Raw genomic sequence first — 26,067 nt, 5'->3', positions numbered from 1 at the left:
AAATTTTAACGCAATTACTCAATTTGATCAACCTGGATGGAAAAAAACAAGTTCAAGTTTACTATGGGAAAAAATAAGTATAGCACTATGAGGGTTGGTTTTAGTTTTTCTATGACAAATTTTGGATATAAGTAAGGAGAACATTCAAATTACCATGGAGGTTTCAAATCTAAACATTTAGGATAACCTATTGGTATGAAACTCATTTAATTTGGATGAGCCGTTCCACAGTTACCGGACCGTACATTTATATGTGCTTAATAATTTAAAGTTCGAAATTTTACTTTTATTTTCGGACTAATAAGATAAAAGTCGGGATTTTACTTTTATTTGTGGACTTTATTTAGTACGAAAACTAAAAAGAATGCATGATTAGTCATAAAAATGTTATGTGGATCTCCGGGATCCCATGAACTTTCAACTAGGACAATTTTTTGACGCGAACTTTTACGAGTCAAACAAAAAATAACTATTGAAATGGTTCTTTGGAAAATTTTTGTATAATTTACCAGAAGAAAAACCATTTATTGTGTGTCCCGAACATGTTTCGTATTGTTTTGCACAGCTTTTTCAGCTCTTTTAAAAACAACAAAATATTTTCCGATAAAAAGTTTTTGTACATCGCCAGTGTGTTTCATACTTTTCAGTTTTTCTATAAAATAAAATAATCACAAAAAATTGTTTAAGTTAAACGGTTTTATTGAAAACAATACTTACATGAAGTAATAATAATACCAAAATCTAGAAAATAATTAGGTAGGTGCTAGGTACTAGTCTTCACACTCCTCATCAATCTAGGGCGTTGATCAGACAATTAAATAAAAGCATTGGGCGCGTGGATCTTACTTATGGCTATAAATAGAAATTTTACGCGTCTAATGCTTTTATTTAGATATAGATTGATGAGGAGTGTGATGACTAGTACCTAGCACCTACCTAATTATTTTCTAGATTTTATTATTATTATTACTTCATGTAAGTATTGTTTTCAATAAAACCTTTAACTTAAACATTTTTTATACTCAGCGTGCTTTGCACACAGAGTATATTAACTTTGATTGGATAACGGTTGGTTGTACAGGTATAAAGGAATCGAGGTAGATATAGAGTTCCATATATGAAAATCATCAGTATCGAAAACAAATTTGATTGAGCCGTCCGTCCGTCCGTCCGTTAGCACGATAACTGGAGTAAATATTGAGATATCTTCTCCAAATTTGGTACACTAGCTTATCTGGACCCAGAATAGATTGGTATAGAAAATGAGCGAAATCGGATGATAACCACGCCCACTTTTTATATATATAAAATTTTGGAAAACACAAAAAACCTGATTATTTAGTAAATAATATACCTAGAAGGTTGAAATTTGACATGTTACTGATATTGAGACTCTTGATAAAAATTTGAAAAATTTGAAAAATTTTTTTAAATGGGCGTAGCACCGCTCACTTGTGATAAAATCAGTTTTACAAATATTATTGATCATAAATCAATAATCGTTAAACCTATCGTATCGGCAGACAGGTTGCCTTTACTATAAGAAATACTTTGAAGAAAAATTAACGAAATATGCTAAGGACCACGCCCACTTTTATATAAAAGATTTTTAAAAGGGTCGTGGTCGAAAATAATAAGCTATATCTTAGGGAAAAAGAGCTTTGTGTTAATAGAATTTTGCTTTTTAAATTGAATTATAACATTAAATTGGAAAACACAAACATTTTTTAAAATGTGTGTGGTACCGCTCCTTTTATGACTAAGCAGTTTTCTATGTTTCGGGAGCCATAACTCGAAGAAAAATTAACGGATCGTAATGAAGTTTTGTACACATATTTTTCTTATAGCAGAAAATATTTCTAGTAAAATGGACGAGATCGGTTAAAGACCACAGCGGCTTAGATATAAAACAAGTTTAAAAGGGTCGTAGACTAGAATAATAAGCCATAACTTAGCAAAAAATAATTTTGAATCAATGATATTTCACTTATCAAGTTTTATTGTAAGAGTAAATGTGGAGACATTTTTTTTGAACGGACGGGGCCACGTGTTATGTAGAAAAGTAATTTATCTGAAAGGAAATGTACAATTGAAGCTCACGCTGAGTATATAATGTTCGGTTACACCCGAACTTAGACACCTTTACTTGTTTTTAATTATTTTATTTTCAAGTTTTTAGTCTTTATTTAATTGCCTATTATTTCTCATTCTTCTTTCCTGACAATTTGTTACAATCTAATTCTAATCTACGGGACTATATGTAATATTTGTTCCAAATATGAAACAAATCGGGCATCATAGGTCGCTTTCTATTCACATATATATTATGTGCTCCAAATATGAGCCAAATCGGACCACAAATACGATTTTCTTGAATATCTCGATCCCTGCGCCACCAAGCGGCGATATTTCTTTATAGGTCTCTTTCTACTCTCGTATGTATTACGTGTTCGAAATATGCGCCAAATCAGAGCACAAATCCGATTTTTTGAATATCTCTATCCTTGCGCCACCCACCGGCGAATTTTCTTCATAGGTCTCTTTCTATTCTTGCATGTATTATGTGTTCAAAATATGAACCAAATCGGACCACAAATACGATTTTTTGAAATATTTCGATCCATGCGCCATTTATCGGAGTTTGTTTCTTATTATTACATTTTCATCGGGTTCTGAACTATATTCCAGATTTCATGTTTGTAGCTTATCGGGAAGTTACTTAAATTTTAATTACAAAATTCGCTCAAAACGGCCGCGCGGCCGTCGGCCTGTCAGTCCAGCTAAATAAAACCGTTAAAAAATATATTTATTTTATAAATGACCTTGCAGCCGACGTACAGAGAGTACATCTATTATGGAGGGAACACTTCTCTGTTCTCCTAAATGGAGAAAACGGAGACAGCAAGTTATTGACAGGGATAATTATGATGGGATTTATGCACTCACACCCGATTATGACGACATCAGAATAGCAACAACCAGATTAAAAAACAAGATCGCTTGCGCTAATTGATTGCTTGCGGAGCTATTTAAATATGGCGGAAATTGGTAGGGCACATGCATCAACGTCTTTGCAAAATATGGTCCAACTTGTGTATGGCCGACGATGAAATCTAAGTCTTTTTTGCCCAGTCCACAAGGCGCAGGATCGTACAAACTGGGCCAACTATCGCGGAATCACCCTTCTAGGTATCTCAAATAAGGTTCGAAGCCCAGCGTAAATCGGCTGATAAGACCATTTCAGTACGGTTTCAGATCTGGTAATTCATTCACCAGATTTTCACCATACGCCAAATCTTGGAAAAAACCAGCGTAAAAAGAATTGACACACAACATCTCTTATTCGATTTTAAAGCCACCTTCGACAGCACGAAAAAGAGCTGAATATTTCTGAATTTGGTTCCCCGCAAAACTCAACGAGGTTTCAGAGAGAGTGACTTCTATAGTGTAATTTTTTGCGACTTGATGCTGGAGACAAATAATACAATAAAATAAAAAAAATTTTAAGAAATAAAGTAAAGCGAAATAAAATAAAGTTAAATGAAATGAAAGAAGTAAAAAATAAGTAGAATGAAATAAAATAAAATAAATTAAAGTATAATAAAATAAAAAAATGTAATAAAATAAAGTAAAATAAAATAAAATAAAATAAAATAAAATCAAATCAAATCAAACCAAATCAAATAAAATATAATATAATATAATATAATATAATATAATATAATATAATATAACATAATATAATATAATATAATGTAATATAATATATATAATATAATATAATATAATATAATATAATATTGTTACGAATATTAGCAAAATTAAGGGGTGCTGCTATCTCTAGGCCGATGCTAAGGAGTGACGTGAATTCACATCAATAATTCAATCATTATGTATCTACATAAACGAAACAATAATGCGTCTACACATATGTACCATGTACGTATACAAGCAGCGGAGAGTCAATGCACAAACACATGCATATATCTGAGATACCCCTGAAAGTATGCAATGAGAGAAGCTATAAAATCGTGCAATTGTAGTTACAGCTGAGAAGTTTGAGAGCTGATGGCAAATAGTAGATTCTGAAAGCGCCTAGAAGATGCGAACGTTGAAATCAGAGAGCATAAAAGGCAGCAAATGTAGAGGCGCTGGAATTCAGTTTGATTTGAGCTATCAAGCAGTTATTGATTAAGCACGCAATCTGGCGGGCAATAGTAGAGTTTCATTTGAACTATCAATCAGTTTGGTTGTTAAGCAAGCTGGTTGCAAAGTATAAGTGTTATTGTGAAGTACTTTAATAAAGGCAATTTTTCCATTATTCAATATTGGAGTTATTTATTCAACAGTTTAGTGATACGAACTTAGCAAAAGGGCAAATAAGAGGATTTGCAAGTAAATTCGTTACAATATAATATAATATAATATAATATAATATAATATAATATAATATAATATAATATAATATAATATAATATAATATAATATAATATAATATAATATAATATAATATAATATAATATAATATAATATAATATAATATAATATAATATAATATAATATAATATAATATAATATAATATAAAATTATATAAAATAAAATTTAATCAAGTAGAATATAATAGAGTAAAATAAAATGAAAATAAAAATAAAAAATTAAAAAACAGAATGCAGTAAAATAAACTAAAAGGAAAGGGAACAAAATAAAAAATAAAAAACGAAAAAATTAATAGAAAATTTAATAAAACAAAATAAAAAATTAATTAAAATGAATTTAAATAAAAAATATATAATAAAAAGACATCGATGAATAGAAATTTTATAAAGTTACTACATTGTAAGTACACAGCTGAGAATGCAGGTAAAGACAAACCCTGCAGTGAATATGATGGCTCAACCTGAAAACACAGTGTTTGTTTTTAGCGCTTTGTTTGTTATTTCAATTTTTTGTAGCATTCACTAATTACCACAAAGTCAAGGCTTGCAAAAGCTAAACAGTGGCGTACTGCATCCACTCATAATGGGGCTAAATGTTCGTTGGAGCTGTTTCCGTTAGTGCTTTAGATATAATGCCGCTACTGATTCAAGTTGCTTGATTATATTATAAAAGTCTAAAAAGTGTTTTTTTAAATAATCTGAAATGAGTGCATACTTTGATGCAGGTCTTAATGCTCAAACAATTAAAAGAGGTAAACATAAGAACGCCCGCAGTGTCTATGTGCCACCACTGCTACCATTTAAGAGGCAAAGCTTAAAATTCAATTAGTTCAAGCCAGACAAAAAGTTAATAGAATAACAATAAAAAACTATACACGAACCTTTTTTGTGTCTATTTGTCAGCTGTTTGCGCTTAGGTGTAACATAGCAATAACAACACTGTATTTTTTAGTGTGAAAAACTATTTGAGCTAAAACGTCTCAAGGTTTATTTATATATCGGTGTTAAGGCGCGTCCAGCAATTATATTTTTTCCCCTTTTATGAAAATTCATTTTTCTATTTTTTCTGTGAAAATTGTGTTATGTGTTACGCAGCGCGTGTGCATCAAATTACGGTTAAGTAATGCGAGAACAGAAAAAAGTGGTCTGTGGTGTAAACTAAGTGCTAGTGTTATAGTGCAAGTGTTCAATCAAATCACATAAGCATGTGGAATAAATTAAAAATTTTAAAATTTTTCTGAAATAAAGTCAAAATATAAAAAAAAATTGGAAAAATTCTCATGTGCTGTACGGATTTGAAATTAAGCGCTTAAAAGTATGTAAGCAAGCGTCTGCATTGCCATATACAGACATATATAAACACACATGCTTACATGTGCAATTTTATTCATTTATGAACCCATAACAACAATTTCACAAATCTACACCAGTTAATTTTGAATTGTGGTTTCTATATTCGCCACGCCCACACACTCTTGCGCAGCACTATATCTCGCTGAAATCAAAATACACCGCGTGCTTTGTACACATCAATACAACAAAAAATACGCATTCATGTGCTCCAACTAACGGTAAACGTTTCCATACGCTTCGGCCACTGCCGTGAACTCCAATCGTCATTAAATGTTTACGATAATGGATTTACAATTAATAACTACTGCCATCAACATTATAATTACGGCGTATACTATGTCACCAACTTGCATTTGATCCTTCCTTTTTTCATTGTTCCACTTAATGTGGTTCACATCCAGTGCCATCTTCCTTTCAATTTAGTACCTCATCAAAGATGCAGATAGCGCAAAATGTACGTTCGCCTGCTGAGATGCGGCACAAGAAGAAGAGGTGCGTGCGTTCGTATTTGTAATTTTTTGTGGGAATAGCTCGCTTTTGTTACGTATATAATCGGTAGATATTCGCTTAGATAAACAGAGAGTTGAAAACTGTCTTTGATAGTGCTTGTTCTCTAATTTTAACTTTGTGTCGTTAATTTTCTTTTCTCTATTTTTATATTACAACACAAATTTCATGGGGCATAAACGTAACTGTACGTTATATAAATATTTGATACCTGATTTGCCGCCACTGTTTTGTTCGTACCAACAAATCTACAGGCAAAAGCAGCTTCTTATGCAGGATGCCATGAAAATCACGTAAATATTGTTTATATTATTGTGTATTATTAATTTTTCATTGTAATTACACTGTGCGTCAAAAACAAAAATTAATATAAGTGTGGGGAAACATATATCACGCTGTACGGCTAGTGGCAAGGCGAATCCAGTACCAGGTGTTGTTATCCCAACAGCTGATTTATTCTTCTTGATTAGTTTCCATACAGCACCCTGTACTTTAATATGTCAGTTAATCGAAATCAATTTAAGTTTTCTTTTGACTTGACATTCTTCTGCACAACGAATTGGTTGAATTTGCTTTGCCACCGCCTGGTATGGATTCGCCTGGTTTAGTGGAGTACAAAAATATATTAAGCAAAGTAATAGTAAACTTGTCAGTTTTCTCTTTTTTTAGAAGTTCTGGCGTCAAATAAAAAAATTTTAACCCTTTGATTTGAAAAATGTTTATATATTTAAATCTAACGGTTTTTGGCATTGTGGATAAGATACTGTGATAATTTCTGCATAGACGCCAAACCGATTTTTAAGTGATTATCGTGATCTCATTCTGTACCCCTTTCTATCACCCGCTAAAGATAGCTGGCTCTATGCGCCGCCATATTGAGCATCCTACCAAAACAAAAAAAAGTAGCCATCTTGAACATTCTGGCAGTCATTTGACGGATAAGATATCGCACTTGATTTGTATACAATGATCCTTGGTGCATACAATAAGTGAAAATTTTGAATATTTGTGTTAACGAAAACATTACGCGTATTCGTAAAATAAAAATAAAAGAAATCAAGAACATTGACGCCTTGCGTTTTGCGGGGTTCGCAAAAAAGTGCTTTTAAGAAGGCGCGCTTGTTCCATAGTACGGTAATTGTAGATGCACCACCTCTATGCTTAAATAAAGAGTAATTGTATGGAGATGTGCGGAGGGAGTAAGTGTAATGTACTTAAGTAATCTTTTGTTATCTTATATCCATATAAGTAGCTTATGGGCTCCGATACCAATTCGCCGATTTTGTTAAAATTATAATTCGATACAAGTAGACGAAATCCAGGACAAGTTCATCGTCTGAATTTTATTCATTAAGGGGCTATTCATACGAATGCAGTTGCAGAGCAAAAAAATGCATCGGAGAACCATCTCCGAATACTCTTTCGATGTTCATTTTCATACAGTGTGACGATTATTCGGCTAACAAGGAGGTTACTTCTTAATTACCTACCTAGTTCGAATTAGCACTTGTTAGCAAGTAAGATTTTCACGGGGCTGGTTGCCAAGGAGATGAAGTATTTGTTCCTTCCATAATCAAGTTAATAAAATGACAAAATATCCTTCAATTCATGCTCTCTATAAATCTGTATCTACTTCAATCCCTTCTGGTGGATTTAGCATACGTCATCTAGTTTTTGGATTATATATATTATGGTATGGTACACGAAAATAAACTTAGATTGCAAAGAGTTCATGCGCTTGCTTAAAACTAAAAATCTAGATAAGGAGCTAAAAGCTGTCTTTTAATAGGTTGAATAATTTATTGGCCTTTACGATAATTTCAGTTTGGTCAACTAACTACGCCGAAAAGTCGTCGGAAAGAGAACATTTTTAGCGCCTTCAATGGTTTACAAGCTGTCAATTTATTTTAAGAAATGTCAGAAAATGCAATGTGGCATCAATGCCTTCGTACAACACCTTACATAAAAAGTGTCAGCAGAAAAACGGCACAGATCTTAGAAACTTTTGAATATTAGAAACGAAGATTTATTAATCTTTTGTTCCTTTAATTGTACTAACAAGAGGCATTTCCTTTTAAGTTTCCTTCCATCTTGGTAGTCAAGTCTTCTTATTGACCTGAACAATGTGCAAAACATACCCGCTCACAAAATTTCAGCAAGATATCTCAAAAATTAAGGTACTGGTTTGAGTTCAAACAGACAGACGGACGGGAATCGCTATATCAACACAGCTAGTCATCCTGATCATTACGGGACCCTTATTGGTGGGTCCATCTCTTCTCCTTTAAAGATTTTTGAGAATCGTGATAAAATTAATATACCGTTTCATTTTCATGAAAGGTATAAAATAATATGTTCCAACTTGTGTTACCTTAAGCAATTGCAGCTTGTAAACAAGCCCTTTCCAACCTCTCTTAAACAAGTGACTCCCAGACTAGCCCATATTCAATAAATTATTTTACGAATTGTAATAATGAGTTTTATTTTTAGTAATTTAAGTTTAAGGCCTAAACAGCCTTGATGATAAATAAATTAATTTAAATTAACACTTAAACTAAGGCATGATACAATATTCTTAATTGCCTTAGGCAAAAGAATAACATATTTATGGGTTTTAGCCGTTTTGTCATTATGATTTTGATGGAAGTTATAGCGGTGAAGCTAACATTTTAGTTGAAATCTGTATATACTTCAAATTTACAAAACCAATTTTTGGTGTTAAATAGATATTCATAAGTGATCTTGGTCCGCTATGGGGGCAGTTTCGAGTAATATAACTGTGAAATTGAACTTCAATTCAATTCGAAGTTCCCAGAGCTATCGTCTTTATCGTGTTTATTTATCGTGGCTACTTAACCATTGCTCAAAATTTGATTTTTTCACATTTGGGTGCCTAATGCTTGGTAATCATCATTAAATGGGCAACGCCGTAAGCGACCGCTGCTTAGGTTGCCATGACGTATGAGTTACAAAAAATTTGTAGTTAATAAATATAATCGGGTTAATTGATTTTCGTTATGGGAATCGATTGAAGAAAGGCACAATATTGCTAACGGTATGGGGGAATAGAGAATGTATACGTAGATGTAGTCATTACACTGTAGCGTAACGTAGCAACAATGCTCGCGGCAGAGTTGATATAAGCAAATCAGGGCATGGCGACTTAAGGGAAGAGAAGGCAAGGAAAGGAAAGGAACGGAAAACGGGAGGGAAAGGAAAAGGAAGCAGGGGAAAAGAGAAATAGAGGGGAGCGAAAAGGAAAGATTAAAAGTCAAAACCAAATCGGGAACAGAAACCGGACGGTGTTTTATCAATTTGTTATTTTTTATGATGAATTATCGGTTTGCTTTGGTTGGATTATCGGTTTGCTATCCATTTTTTATAGGTGTGCTATCGTCGAAGTGAAGGCGACTTATCGATTTGTTATGTTTTCAAGGAGTAAAATTGTGTTATGCTACCGTGGTGTGATGGTAGTGTGCTCCGCCTACCACACCGTATGCCCTGGGTTCACACCCCGGGCAAAGCAACATCAAAATTTTAGAAATAAAGTTTTTCAATTAAAAGACAATTTTTCTAAGCGGGGTCGCCCCTCGGCAGTATTTACCAAGCGCTCCGGGAATATTTCGGCCATGAAAAGCACTCAGTGAAAACTCGTCTGCCTTGCAGATGCCGTTTGAAGTCGGCATAAAACATGTAGGTCCCGTCCGGCCAATTTGTAGGGAAAATCAAGAGGAGCATGACGCAAATTGGAAGAGAAGCTCGGCCTTAGATCTCTTCGGAGGTTATCGCGCTTTACATTTATTTATTTTTTTATTTTATCGGTTACTAATTGAAAAACTATCGAAGTTTTATCAAATTTGCTATAGAAAAGTTTCCGATTTGTTAGCGAATTTTTGTATAGGAGATCGACTATCGATTAGGTATCAAAAAGCTTTGGCTTTGTTTGCATTAAGCTATCAAATTTTAATCGAACAGTTATCGAATATTAATCGAAAACTTAACTACATTTTTTATAAAATTTATAGATATTTTATCGAAAATTTATCAATTTGCTATCGGCGTGTTGTTAATATGTCATCAGCCTGTTATCGCTGTGTTATAGAAAATTTATTGATTTGTTATCAAAAAATATATACTTGATATCGAAATCTTATTGATTTCTGGTAGTTATCTACTACGTATTGCTTTCTTATGAAACAAAGCCTGACTAATTTTCAAAATTCGATGGCACATCTTTAACCCGTTCATAACAACCCGCTCATAACAAGAAATCTGTAAGAAGACGAGGGTTCGGCGATAATGAACCCATAACTTGACCATAATAAATCCTATCGATAGCCGATAAAACAGTTGTCGGTATCGGTTGTTACCGATGTGAAGACAACGAATCCACTTAAAATTGTTTTTATATTCAGCATGCTTTGCACACAGTGTATATTAACTTTGATTGGATAACGGTTGGTTGTACAGGTATAAAGGGATCGAGATAGATATAGACTTCCATATATCAAAATCATCAGTGTCGAAGCCATGTCCGTCCGTCCGTCTGTCCTTTAACACGTTAACTTGAGTAAATGTTGAGATATCTTCCCCAAATTTGGTACACGAGCTTATCTGGACCCAGAATAGATTGGTAAATGAGCGGAAATCAGATGATAACCACGCCAACTTTTTATATATATAACATTTTGGAAAACACAAAAAACTTGTTTATTTAGTAATATTGAAATTTGACGTGTGGAATGATATTGAGACTCTTGATAAAAATTTAAAATGGGCGTGGCGCCGCCCACTTGTGATAAAATCAATTTTACAAATATTATTAATCATAAATCAATAATCGTTAAACCTACCATAACAAAGTTCGGCAGAGAGGTTGCCCTTACTACAAGAATGCTTCGATGAAAAATTAACGCAATCGGTTGAGGACCACGCCCACTTTTATATACAAGATTTTTAAAGGGGTCGTGTACGAATAAAATAAGCTATACCTTTGCAAAAAAGTGCTTTATATCAATGGTATTTATAAATAGGAAAAACTTCAAACTTAAAAAAATGGGCCTGACGCCGCCCCTTTTATGGCTAAGCAATTTTCTATGTTTCTGGAGCCATAACTCAAAGAAAAATTAACATATCGTAATGAAATTGTGTACACCAATTTTCCCTATAGCAGGAAATATATCTAGAAAAAATGGACGAGATCGATTAAAGACCACGGCAACTTAGATATAAAACAAAGTTGAAAGAGTCGTAGACTAGAATAATAAGCTATAACTTAGCAAAAAATAGTCTTGGATCAATGATATTTCACTTATCAAGTTTTACGGTAGGAGGAAATGGGGAGAAATTTTTTTTAAACGGGCGGTGCCACATGTTATGTAGAAAAGTAATTTATCTGAAAGCAAATGTGCAATTGAAGCTCACACTGAGTATATAATGTTCGATTACACCCGAACTTAGACACCTTTACTTGTTTTTGTGTGAAATTTTGGTTTTATTTGTAAATGTAACATACACCATACATTTACCAATTTTTTTTTTTAATTTTTCTGAGATTACGTCAATCTGCAGCCAAATAATTTTGTTGGATGCAATCACCAACGGTGATAACATAAAAATTAGCAATCAGGCATAATAACAATTGGTGTTAAGCTATAAATCTATTTATGCAAGTCACGCAATGGATTCATTAGCACGAGGTGCACGCAAGCGTTAGCGCTTACGCATACAAACACACATACACAGCTGTAATGTTGGTGCATATGTATATGTACATAAGTATATATATATATGTATGTACATTTTAAGTTCATGAATAAATTGTCTGCTTTAAGTCGTCATGACCATGGCCGTCTACCGCAGTACTCATACGCCACCACCTCCATCTCGCATCCGTAGGCAACGCCCCCACTGCTCGAGTTGTTACTTGCCTTGTAGAAAGTTACAGCAAATTTATGGTGCTTTGAGGCAATGAACGCCTGCTGCGATTAAATACAAATTTACGAAATGAGCTTATTGTGCCTCTTGAGGCAATTGTAAGTCAACTTTTGTAGTTTTTTAATAGACACACAATTCTTTGGCTCAAACAAGTTTTCCGTGCGAAATATGGCATATGAAAGCAGTTATCTGACTCATAGAGAATATTTGTTTGTGTATTTGAAAACAGATTTTAAATTTCACTGCTATTTTCCTGCGAATGTGTCTGCAGTGATTTATAGACTCTTCATCGATTTCTGTTGCATTAACGTTTTGTGGTAGGTTAAATGGAGTTCAAACATCCGGCCCCTTTATGACCACGTCGCATCAGCCCCCTTATGCGCACCATGCTCCCTTCTGAGCTCCTCACGGCGACTGATCTGATCAATTTGAATTGTTAAATGCATAAGTTTACTTTTATTCAACTTTTTGTACTAATTTTATACTTCAGCAGTCGACCGTTTTCGTTTTGTGTCGACTTTAAATAAATAAATAAATAAATAAAAAGTAAGGAAGCCAAAGATTGGGTGAAACCGAACACTATATACCCAGCTGTACACTTGAAATTCTGTTGTTGTTTGTTTTGTGTGCTTAATAGTGTTACAAGGCTGCGCAATAATACATGTTCTATTCTGAAATAAGTTTTCTTCGAGTTATGTCTCCCGAAACATAGAAAATTGCTTAGTCATAAAAGGGCGGTACCACCTCCATCTGTTTTAATTAAATTTTTTTCCTATTTATTGCTATAAATCCACTTGAGAAATGAAATACTATTGATACAAAGCTCTTTTTTGCAAAGATATAGCTTATTTTATACGCCCACGACCCTTCCAAAAATCTTTTATATAAAAGTGGGCGTCGTCCTTAACCGATTTCGTTAATTTTTCTTCAAATCATTCCTTATCGTAAAGGCAACCTCTCTGCCGAATTTTGTTACGATAAGTTTAACGATTTTTGATTTATGATTAATAATATTTGTAAAATTGATTTTATAATAAATGGGCGGCGCCACGCCCATTTAAAAAAAATTTTCAAATTTTTATCAAGAGTCTCAATATAAGTCCACACGTCGAATTTCAACATTCTAGGTTCATTTCAAATTACGTTGGTTAATTGGAGCAAATGTTTAAATAAAGGCAGCTTCGCACCTGAGGAAGCTAAGGTATTTAGCGAAACGTTGGGCGCAATAGTAGAGTTTTGCTTGCACTAAAAGCAATATTATGGTCAAGGAAAGCCTATCATAACACAGAAATTCTAGGTGTATTATTTACTAAATAATCAGGTTTTTTGTGTTTTCAAAAATGTTATATATATAAAAAGTGGGCATGGTTATCAACCGATTTCGCTTATTTTCAATACCAATCTATTCTGGGTCCAGATAAGCTCGTGTACCAAGTTTGGTGAAGATATATCAATATTTACTCAAATTATCGTGTTAACGGGCAGACGGACGGACGGGCGGACATGGTTCAATCAAATTTTTTTTCGATACTGATGATTTTGATATATGGAAGTCTATATCTATCGATTCCTTTATACCTGTACAACCAACCATTATCCAATCAAAGTTATAATACCCTGTGTACAATTACAGCTGGGTATAAAAACAGAAATGACTGAACTAGCTCATATTGTGTTTGTTTTGAAAAATTGCATTAATCGCTCTTCCATTGCATGTTAGGTATTGTTGAACTGGCCAGTCCGGAAACACTCACATGATTGCTCAACGACCAAACTGAAAGACCTTGTCAAAAACTATAACCACTGTATAACCACTCTACCGCAAAATAAAACCGTCCTATTGGCTAATATTTAAAGCTTTCTGAGACCTGTGTTACTTGCTGCTTCGAGATATAATAGCTGGAGTATTAGCGCTAGCGAGGAAGGGAGCGCAATACATGCTCGATCGGTTCCACCTGCAGTGTCCAATCAGAATACACATCATGAGCTTTAGACTCTTTTTAGTGATAATACTAGCTTTGTTAGTCGTAACGCCTACACATAATAATCGACGTTTTTCAGGCCAGTGCTTGGCTTCATTCCTTCTCAGCTTGGTCCATCATGTGAAACTCTTACCTTATTGCGTTCATGGTGGGACTGTGGTGACTATGTATTTGATTTCCCGAAATGGGTTAGGTTTATACATACCGACGGGTGCCACTTAGCCTTATCTGTGGCGAAATGCTTATGCATCATGCGTGCCTAGTAAATTTACGTGTGTGTCAAAATTTAATCTCTTTGAGTATTCCAAATAATTTCCGGGGATTTGTAATTAAAACAAGTAAGGAAGGCTAAGTTCGGGTGAAACCGAACATTAAATACTCAGTTGACAACTTTGGAGAAAAAATAAGGGAAAATCACCATGTAGGAAAATGGACCTAGGGTAACCCTGGAATGAATTTGTATGACATGGGTATCAATTGGAAGGCATTAAAGAGTATTTTAGAAGGGAGTGAGCCATAGCTCTATACGTGGACGCCTTTTCGAGATATCGCCATAAAGGTGGACCAGGAGTGAATCTAGAATGTGTTTGTACGATATGGGTATAAATTAAAGGTACTAATGAGGGTTTTAAAAGGGAGTGCCCCTTAGTTGTATATGCGAAAGCGTTTTCGAAATATCGTCAAAATGTGGACCATGGTGACTCAGAACATCTTCTGTCGGGTACCGTAAATTTATTTATATATATAATACCACGGACAGTATTCCCGCCATGATTCCAAGGCTTTTTAATTTCGCCCTGTAGAACTTTTTCATTTTCTTCTACTTAATATGGTACGTTTCGCACCCATTTTGCAAAGTGTTTTCCAAAGTTATATTTTGCGTCAAAAATCCAATCCAATCACAATGTTTCATCCCTTTGTTCGTATTTGGTATAGAATTATGGCATTTTTTTAATTTTTCTAAATTTTCGATATCGAAAAAGTGGGCGTGGTGATAGTCGGATTTCGCCCATTTTTAATACAAAGATAAATTGAGTTCAGATAAATATGTGAACTGAGTTTATTAAAGATATATCGATTTTTGCTCAAGTTATCGAGTTAACGGCCGAGCTGAAGGACAGATGGACGACTGTGTATAAAAACTGGACTTGGCCTCAACCGATTTCGCCCATTTTCACAGAAAACAGTTAACGTCATAAAATCTATGCCCCTACCAAATACAAAAGGACTGGTAAATTTTTGTTCGATTTATGGCATTAAAAGTATTCTAGACGAATTAAATGAAAAAGGACGGAGCCACGCCCATTTTGAAATTTTCTTTTATTTTTGTATTTTGTTGCACCATACCATTACTGGACTTGAATGCTGAAATAATTTACTTATATATTAAGATATTAAATTTTTGTTAAAATTTGATTAAACAATTTTTTTTTTTAAAATGGGCGTGTTCGTCATCCGATTTTGCTAATTTTTATTTAGCACACATATAGTAATAGGAGTAACATTCCTGACAAATTTCATCATGATATCTTCAACGACTGCCAAATTACAGCTTGCAAAACTTTTAAATTACCTTCTTTTAAAAGTCGGCGGTGCCACGCTCATTGTCCAAAATTTTCCTAATTTTCTATTTTGCGTCATAAGGTGAACGCACCTACCAAGTTTCACCGCTTTATCCGTCTTTGGTAATAAATTATTGCACTTTTTCGAAATTTTCGATATCGAAAAAGTGGCCGTGGTTGTAGTCCGATTTCGTTCATTTTAAACAGCGATCTGAGATGAATGCCCAGGTACTTACGTACCAAATTTCATTAAGATACCTCAAAATTTACTCAAGTTATCGTTCTTACGGACGGACGGACGGACATGGCTAAATTAATTTCTTTTTTCGCCCAGATCATTTTGATATATATAAGTCTATATCTATCTCGATTAGTGTATGCCGTTACGGATTACCGTTATGCGAACAAGGTTAATATACTCTGTGGGCTCTGCCCAGCTGATTATAATTAGAGGTATTAATAAAAAAATTGAGGGACTAATACATGTGTGTTTATTTTGCTGGACCTTGCGATAGAGATCACACGCGGCTACGCTGCTGCCTTTCAGACTAATTAGGGTTTGAAACTAAAACAAGGAATTGCTTGAAGGAGTCCACCATGTTGAGATGAGGATTTCGAAAGGATTTATGTTGTTTAATGAGCCTCATAGATATCGTGCTTATTATGTTAGTGATGCAACCGATTTTAACCCTCACAATGAGAACTGAGAAAACTTTTCAGAAAACAAAAAACTTGCGTTCATTTTTAAGGAAAATGGATGCATCATGGATCATGAAAAGCGTAATGACTTCAGACCCATTCGCACTTTACATGATGGACATATATTTTAGGAAGAAAGAGTTTACCATACTTAAGTATTTAGATCGAAGTCTGATTTCCTCCACTGCGTGTTTCGCGTATTGCTGAGGATACGCACTCTATCCATTTGACATTAAAGCTCGTATTGTAAACATAATGGGTTCACTTCGCTATTTATAACTATTAGATCTAAACTGTTATTTGGTGAGATCACAGCACATCTGTGGAAAGGTACTTCCAGAGCGGTATCTTATCGCCACTCCTCTGGCTTTTCGCTATAGAAAGCATACTTCGTCAAGTTAGCAAATACTGTATCAGTTTGCTCGTCCACCTGGATAATGTAGTCATAACTGTATCGTGCCTGTGCCCCGTCCCGATCATTGAGATCGTGCACGGATCACCTTCAAAGCTAAGTAGCTAAGGCGAGTCGGCAGAAGTTGTCATCTCCACTACTAGATGGGAAATTTCAGGTTTACCGCACCTACATTTAACGGCCAAGAGCTTAGTTCTTTCTGATTTTGCAAAATACCTTGAAGTGTTTCTGAGCCCTGAGGTAAACTGGAAGCTAAACAAAGAAATAATGTGAAATAAAATAATGGAGCTATGCATGTTTTCAAAAGAATGCTCAGCAAAAAGTGAGATTTTGTGAAAGGATACGCGGCACGGATATACGAGCGTCTTTTTGACCGATCTTAGCATAAAGAACAGTTGTCTGCTTGAAGACGGTCGAAGTGAACTACATAAATAGAATATTGCGAAAGGCTCAAATACCTATAGGTGGAGCGATAACATGGACCATAATATCACGGACTTTAGAGATTCAAAGTCCGTTAGGCGATGTCGGCCAATTGATCTCTTTGTCAAGTAAATTTCATCTCAAGGAGCAGCTTGCCTATAATAACAAATTGGAAAGATGTTGAGCTTGTTTAGAGATTTGATAACTCAGCTTTCACTGACGAACCGATAGCCAGAAGGCTTTTTGGGCTGCAGTGTCCGCGACGAAAACATCAAGTTGTTGCAGCAGTATATTAAATGGGGAAACACTGTAACGTCAGCCCTTGGTCGGGAAAAATCCCGAGTCGATCGGGTACATAGAACCGGCTGCCGCTGGTTGGCCAGTGTAAGTAGTGGGCCAAGTATCAGGCCGGTTGACATAACACCGTAGTTTGAATGCCGGGGCATCGTAACATTTAGGGCAACGAGTTGGCTCATAAGTAAGCACGATGGGCTTTCAATGTTGTAGGAGCGAAGGAGGCATTAGCACGCCTGTGGCTGACCAAGTATTGCATTTTCTAGCACTGGGTTGCGAGACAAACAAATGGTAGACGTGTTGGCAGTCCTTGAGAGTTTCTAAGAGCTTGCGATATTTATTAGTTTTGTGCAGCAAAAAAGGCTCCTTTTACTCAGAAACAAGAGCCTGAGAAAATGCGCGCTTTTTATGCCAAAGACCCATTACCTCGTATCGCAGCTGAAATCTTCTAGGAGTGAAGAAATTTACGGAGGACCTATTGTGCGGAGGTCCAAAGAAATATCAAAGCAAAATGAATTCTCTATGAAAAACCTTCTTTTTTTATTAGATACTCCTTAAATAAATAAACTCATGCAGTCCGTTGAGTTTATTTATTTAAGGAGTGTCTCAAAAAAAAGGTTTTTCATAGAGAATTCATTTTGCTTTGACATTTCGTACATATTGGTATGCGACTCCATAGGGCCTTCATGTCATAAGATAGACGAACGTAGATGCACATACATAGCTCCGTCGTTGCTTGTTCTCAAACCCTTTATATAATTACAAACCATAGTTATACGATTACATTTATAATACCTAATAATGGGTTCGAATACGTGTACAAATACAGCTATGTAGGTATACAAATTTGGAGACATACCAAATATCTAGAGACAAGAAGTATTTTATTTATCTACAAAACAACACTTCCATGCACGTGCTTTCACAGCAACTCATTTCCCTCCTATGATGCTGCTCTTCAGTTTGTTCTCTTAGTCATATTTAATGTTCGCCGGAATTTGACCTAATACACTTGAAAGTGACTTAAAGAGTTCGGAAAACTATTAAGGATAAGTTTTGCTCTCCCACCTAAATAAATTACGAAGAGCTTTGTCTGGTAGCCTACATATGATGGCTGGACGCCTGGTCGTTTGCTTTAAGCATTGAATAGCTCTTATCCTCTTTAGTAGAGCAATGGCAACAACTAAGATGTGGATTCATACTAACAAAACTAAAAGAGCAGCACAATATGATAAATGAGAGTATAAAGACTATAAGAGCATGAAACATTTGTATGTTACTTGAGAAATTGCAGGTTTTACTGCAGAAATTCACAAGTATGAGAAACTTGAAAATAAAGTAATAAACAAACCATGTTGAAATGTCAAATAACCGTCAAAGAAGTGTCAAACACAGAGCGGAAAATAAAACTGTATGACGTTCCTAACTGTTCATAGAGAAAGGGCGCCACTTACTCACAACCAATAGCTTGCCTTTCGTCACGCAATGTAAAACTTCCGAAACGAATGATAACCGATAGCAGCAAAAACAAATCAATGAATGAAAAACCTCAAAGTAATATTATAAAACAACTTCAAATAAAATGCGACACGAGGAGGGCCGCAGCTGAAATTTCAACGCTGATAGCACTCAAAGCAATAACAATTCCGCTAGTCACGGAAGTCAGCGTAAAGCGCAACGTAGGATAAACAAAGCCAAAGCTTATAGCACAGATTATTTGTTTAAAATGGAGGAAATCGAAAAGTGGCAGAGTGGCATTGTGAGTAACAGCATTGCGCTCTTTATTGTGGTCGAGTTGTTGGTGTAATTTTGTTCCTTTATTTTTACTGTCACATTGGCCTCAACTTCGGTTGCTCGTGTGCTCGGCAGCACGTTTTGTTTGTTGGTTTTTGGTTTGTCGGCTCGCTGACTGCCTAGCTTATTGTCTTACTTACGGGCTATGTGAAGTGAATTGAAGTTGGCAACTTTTATTTGTTGTTTGTTGTCAAACGAATGAAGTGAGCGCTGAGTGCCGTAGCGCTATGTTGAACTACGTGATACGGAACCACAGTTGAACTAAAATAACGCCAATGCCGTGCCTTCAACAGCCACTGGAAACTTGTAAACAATTTATTAATGCTATTTGAATGTGTATCTGTATGTGCGCGCAAGTGTTTGTGTGTGTGTGCAGTGCTGCTGGCGCCGTAAAGATTTGGAATTCCAAAAGTAATGACGAGAATTTCGATGAATCTGGCAATAAAATAGTACATAATGTGATGTCTAGCATAATTTTAGGCATATATTTAGTGAATAGTAACGAATTGTGTTAAAGTAAGCTAAGAAAGCTGCAAAGAGAAGGTTAAGTGCAGCAAAAATTTTAAATATAAAGAAAAGGCAATAATTTAAAAAAGGAGCACGATTTGAAAAAAAAAAATATCTGAATTTCGCCATATCTAAACTTAAAACAAATAAAAAAAGGCTTGCTTTTAAAGACTTAACGCTGCAACTCTGAAAAGTATGCAAAGTAATTAGTGCCGTATTTTAATAAGTTCTGATAAAATAGCTCGCAAATCGCTAAATACAGAAAATTCTGCAAGAATATATAACCCGCAATTAGCTTCGAAAATGCAACAACAAATCACAAACCTGCTGTGCAAATAAATGTGACAACGCCTTGAAGTATGCAGTGCAAAAGAGAATTTAAAAAGTTTGACCTTGCAACAGTTAACATGCAAGCGTATATATGTAAGTGCGTTAGTTTGTAGTGGCAGTAGTTTTTATAAAATAAACTACAATTTTTTTAAATAAAAACGCGTCTCTAAATAAAAGCATTATTTTTGAAAAACCGAGAACACTTATCAAATGCTTAGTGCTTAGTAAATGCTTAGTTGTATAGGTGCTAGTGTGGTATCTGTTAATAACTTTTTTTGCATTAAATAACTGTTGCTCTAAAAGTTACTAAAAAATACAAATGAAAACAAAAATAACAGAACAAAAATGAATAATTGATGAAAAATAGCGCACATGTAGTCGAATTAACAAAATTGAGCAACTGCTGTGATACCAAGTGGCTTAAATGAACACAAATATATTATTTTTGTTAAACAAATTATGTATTGGAAACATAATTACTTATTAAATAAATGCATCAAATATTTATAACACACATATTTAGAGCTTTTAATAAACGTTTCCGTTAGCCGCAGATCGAAACATCGAAGCAACACGAAAAAAATTTACGCATATTTAATTAAGAAGCAACACAAAATGCTTCGCAATATATAAAAAAAGTTTATGAAATAAATAAGCGAAATGTCACCTTATATATTATTAAACAAAAAACGGGTAAACTGCCATAATTAAAGCATTATTCAAAACTGAAAGCTTGGGTTGAGCGTTGAAAACTACCGACACGCAAAAAGGCAGACATTTTACAATGTAAGCCTTCTAAATACAATTAAAATTAAATGAATACTAAGACAAAAATTATTTTGCGACATCTTTCCTACCAAAAAACGATATAAATTGATATATTTTAAAATTCACCACACATGTTGAAAATAGATCAGAATACAACACACAAGAAATACATCGCAGCGTACTTTGTTAAGCGACTTTTGAGATAAAAATGTGCAGAACCTACATTTTGGATACTCACCACATCATGGTGAAAATAAATCGTTACACAAAGCCAGACTAATCGCTTATCGTCACAAAATAATAAGTTCAGCGACTTGTGAGATAAAAAAACATGCAAAACATTATATTCCGGAACACAACACACCATGGTGAAAATATATCATAGCTTGAAAACATAAAACACTTTAGAAAATACATAGTGAGATAAAATATCTGCAAATATTTGTAAATTCAACACATCGTCTTGAAAAAAATGTTTGATGACCAAAAGTAAACTGCATAATAAAATGTAATATGTAATACTCTCCGCAGCAAATGTTGAAAAAAAAAACGCAATATCTAAATTGCATCAAAGCAAAATAAAAAACTAATGGAATAACTATGAGAACAAAATTTTGTGTATTTAAATTAAGCAAACGTAAAGTGAGAGCTTCAGATTGACCTGCCAGAGATTTGATAAGATTACGAAAATATATTTGTGTTGAGTTGGTTTTCAATATGATGAAATTAAAAAACACAAGTTTCACCCTTTACAAAAAAAAAAATATATATAATCTTGCCGAAGACTGTTGAACGCTTTACAACTGTAATGTGTTAAGAACGTATGCGTATTCAAAATGGTGGTGAATTCCCAACTTTGCTGAGATTTCGAAAATATATCTGTGTTGAGTTAGTTTTCAATATGAAAATAGTTAAAAAAACACAACTTAACACCCTTTATAAAAAAAATATATATATATAAACTTGCCGAGGAATTCACAACTTAACACCCTTTACAAAAAAAATATATATATATAAACTTGCCGAGGAATTCTGAATGCTTTACAAGTGTCATGGGCTAAAAAATGTATACTATTCAAAATTGTGATGAACTTCCGAAAAAAAAAAAAAAAATATTGTAAAGCAAAATTTCATCCAGCTTTTCATAATCAGGCGACATAGAACATGTGTAGCTTTGTCTGTGAATAACTTTTTGGTAGAAGTATTAAACGAAGTGGTGAACTTCTTCAGGAAAATCTAAGTAGCAAGAACTCTCAAAAATCCCCAAACCACACCAATGCCAAGTGCTGCATAAATTTACTCATGTGCCATGCATGTAAAAATTTTTTGGTATATTCTAACAGAAAGATTGCTATATAAAAGCAAACTGCACTAGAAAGTCAACAATAACTGCACTTAATTGCATTAAAAAATAAAGCTACCACATGGCGAATAATGTAAAATAAGTAGCTAGTAAATAAAAAGTAATAACTTTACTTCGAAAAGCTAAAAAGAAAATTCTGGTTTCAATAACTTGAAAAAAAAACATTCAGCAAAACCAAGCTAAATAAAAAAAGCTTCTAAAAAACAAACAGCAATAATTAAATATTCAAGCTTATTAGCATAAAAAAATACAAAATATTATACTACCAAAGCGAAGTACTCACGAAAAGTACGGCGAAACAAATTCGCATTCACATAAGTACACCATGGGCTCACACGGCGCTGGCGCATGTGACTGCTGCGGGGGATGTGGCGGTGGAGGCAGCTCTTCCACTAACAGCAACAACTGCAATAATGATCCACCACAGCGTCAACAACAGCAACCTGAAAATGTTAACAACAGCCCACAAAGGCAACGTCAACAGGCCCAGCAGCAAGCAGAGCATCAACCATCGCCGCCTCATATACTGGGCGCTGCAGCTGCACTACATTTACGTCGCGAGCGTGATCCACCACAGCTCCCACCACTGCCTATTGCACCAATTATGCCACCACGTCCACCATCAGCACAACAACAGCAACAGTCCCAACAAATGCAACACCATTTGGGCGTTCCTGCTGTGGCGATAATTGCGCCACGTGGTAGTCATCATTTGCAAGCGCAGGATTTGCAAAACAACAATAACAACATAAATATAGTTGGGTCCGGCAGCAAATCAACACAAACTCAAGGCGCACATATTGCACATTATATTAATCAGGTGAATTTGCATATGAATCTTACCAATAACAACAATAATATGAGCAGCAGCACAAGCGGTGTTAGCGCCACCACCAGTATGGGTGGCGTACAACAAAATTATAATAACAACAATCACATTTATATTAATCCACACTCGTTTGACGCGCAAGCAGCTTCGAGGTCTACAACTACGCGTTCACAGCAAAGCAAAAACAACAATGCCACCACTATGACAACTACCAGTACGGGCACAAATATTAACCATAATATAAATAACAATAGAAGCAGCATTAGCAACAGCAACAACACACATACGAATACAAATAACAGCAGCAACAACACTAGTAGCTCACAACGCACCACCGTCACCGGTTCGACAGCGGTCGCTATGCTCACGCAACCATCAACGGCACAAACGCTACCACCGGCTTCGCAGCCACCACAGATTACCACCACTGGCGTCGCTCCACCTGGTTTCGATTGGGATTTTACAAACGGTAGCTCTACAGCCAATGCATTTGGTGGTTTTGAGCTGTCACGTCAATTCACTTCCTCTACACTGAGCACACTCAATACATATCTTTTTCCTTGTGGTGCCGATTCGGCAGGCACAATTGGCGGTGCCACATTCAACAGCGGTAGTGGGTCCTGCGATTTGGATAGCAATTTTAGTCAAATGGTTGCCGGTAGCGAAGGTGGTGCAAGTTTCACTTTCAGCTCAGGTTTGGGTTTTATAAATAAACGCCGCATACGTCGTTTATTTGGTGTTGGCACACCAGATAACCGTTGCACTGGGGCACATGCAGCTGCTGTGCGTCGACGCAGTTCACCGTTGGTACATTTTCAAACAACTGCTTTAGCAAAAAAGAAGCAGAAACAAATGGAACGTGGGGCAAATATTGCCACAGCAAATGCTGCAATTTTGGAACAGAAAAAGAAGAAGAAAGATAAGAAAAAACCGCCCGGCCCACCACCACAGGTGCGAGCGCAAGCATCACGTCAAATGGAGGATCCGATGATGAATCGTCCACGTCGTCAGAATACACCAGCGACGAAAAAAGACAAAGATAAAGAGCATTTAGAATTTCAACTGAAAATATTACAGCAGTTGCAGCTACAACAATTGCAGAAGCAACAACAAGAGGATGTGGAGCAAGGACTGGAATATGTTTATGAGAAGTACCCACATAAAACTAAATAAAAACAAAAATTGCGTTATCTTTTTTCGAAGCACCTTCTTGAAGCAAATAAATAATATTTATTTTAATGAATACAACTTTTTTTATTTGCAGCTTTGTTTGGTTTTACTTTTTCTTCACTTCAGTGCAACACCAGCTGCAGTTCGCTTGCCTCTTAATTATTTATAGTTACCGCGTTGCCCTTGTGCTTATTACAATGATGTACACACCCGCTGCCTTTTGACTACTGCGTCAAGCTTTGAAATTTTATTTGAATTTATTTCTATTAGCGTTTCATTGCACCTTTGTGTTGACGAATATTTAATAAAATTGCTTTTTTACTTTTGTTTTGGCTTCTGTAGGATATTAAGCAAATTTCTTTAATTTTCAAATCAAACTGATTACAGAACATACAATAATTAAATTAATTTAAATATCAATGCTGACTACAGCACAGCACCTTAACTTCTTACAAAAACTAATATCAGTTTGCCTATAATGGGATTTGGGATTAGTGCGTACCCAAGTAATATTTCGTATATGCGAAAACATTTCTAAAATCTAAGTTAAATTTGTGTTTACCTTAAAGTGAATATCACGTCCATTTTGCATAAAACAAGTGAGATATCTTACACGTCAACTGCCTGACAGGACGCGCAAGATGGCCACTTTTAGCGTTTGGCAGCGTTTTGACAGGATGTTCAATATGGCGACGCATACGTTAGCAATTTTCAAAGGATGTTAAAACAAGTAAGGAAGGTTAAGTTCGGGTGTAACCGAACATAACATACTCAGTTGAGGGGTATGGTGACAGCATAAGGGAAAATAACCATGTAGGAAAATGAACCGAGGGAAACCCTGGAATGTGCTTGTATGACATGTGTATCAAATGAAAGGCATTAAAGAGTATTTTATGAGGGAGTGGGCTATAGTTCTATAGGTGGACGCCATTTAGGGATATAGCCATAAAGGTGGATCAGGGTTGACTCTAGAATGCGTTTGTACGATATGGGTATCAAATTAAAGGTATTAATGAGGGTTTTAAAAGGGAGTTTGGTTGTTGTGTAGGTGGTCGCCTTTTCGAGATATCGCCATAAAGGTGGACCAGGGGTGACTATAATGCATTTGTACGATAGGGGTATCAAATGAAAGGTGTTAATGAGTATTTTAAAAGGGAGTAATCCTTAGTTCCATAGGTGGACGCCGTTTCGAGATATCGCCACAAAGGTGGACCAGGGGCGACCCTAGAATTTGTTTGTACAATATGGGCATCAAACGAATGGTGTTAATGAGTATTTTAAAAGGGAGTGGGCCTTAGTTCTATAGGTGGATGCCGTTTCGTAATATCGCCATAAAGGTGGACCAGGGGTGACTCTAGAATGTGTTTGTATGATATGGGTATCAAATTAAAGGTATTAATGAGGGTTTTAAAAGGGAGTGGTGGTTGTTGTATAGGTGGTCGCCTTTTCGATATATCGCCATAAAGGTGGACCAGGGGTGACTCTAGAATGCGTTTGTACGATATGGGTATCAAATGAAAGGTGTTAATGAGTATTTTAAAAGGGAGTAATCCTTAGTTCCATAGGTGGACGCCGTTTCGAGATATCGCCATAAAGGTGGACCAGGGGTGACCCTAGAATTTGTTTGTACAATATGGGTATCAAAAGAAAGGTGTTAATGAGCATTTTAAAAGGGAGTAATCCTTAGTTCCATAGGTGGA

General features: G+C 35.2%; 2 protein-coding genes across 7 annotated transcripts in view; both read left to right on the top strand.

The window, feature by feature from the left end:
• Positions 1 to 26,067, top strand: part of LOC137250396 (potassium voltage-gated channel protein Shaker) — a 685,128-nt gene that overhangs the window by 12,160 nt on the left and 646,901 nt on the right. The gene's annotated exons all lie outside the window — the stretch shown is intronic.
• Positions 4,657 to 24,592, top strand: LOC137250397 (transcription factor mef2A). Of its 3 annotated transcripts, none has more exons than XM_067783119.1 (2): positions 4,657 to 5,756; positions 19,870 to 24,592. In XM_067783119.1, the coding sequence occupies exon 2, from the start codon at positions 22,694 to 22,696 to the stop codon at positions 24,368 to 24,370; it is 1,677 nt and encodes a 558-aa protein (XP_067639220.1). In that variant the 5' UTR covers positions 4,657 to 5,756; positions 19,870 to 22,693; the 3' UTR covers positions 24,371 to 24,592. The 3 variants fall into 3 exon arrangements, with proteins under 3 accessions (XP_067639220.1, XP_067639222.1, XP_067639221.1); XM_067783121.1 differs by lacking the exon at positions 4,657 to 5,756 and adding an exon at positions 6,581 to 6,590 and having other exon boundaries at positions 22,349 to 24,592; XM_067783120.1 differs by lacking the exon at positions 4,657 to 5,756 and having other exon boundaries at positions 18,680 to 21,023; positions 21,150 to 24,592.

The sequence above is a fragment of the Eurosta solidaginis genome, chromosome 4, assembly GCF_040869045.1.
Source record: "Eurosta solidaginis isolate ZX-2024a chromosome 4, ASM4086904v1, whole genome shotgun sequence".
NCBI lineage: Eukaryota > Metazoa > Arthropoda > Insecta > Diptera > Tephritidae > Eurosta > Eurosta solidaginis.
Note: the sequence above shows the minus strand (reverse complement) of the source record. Positions and strands in the feature narration are given on the sequence as shown.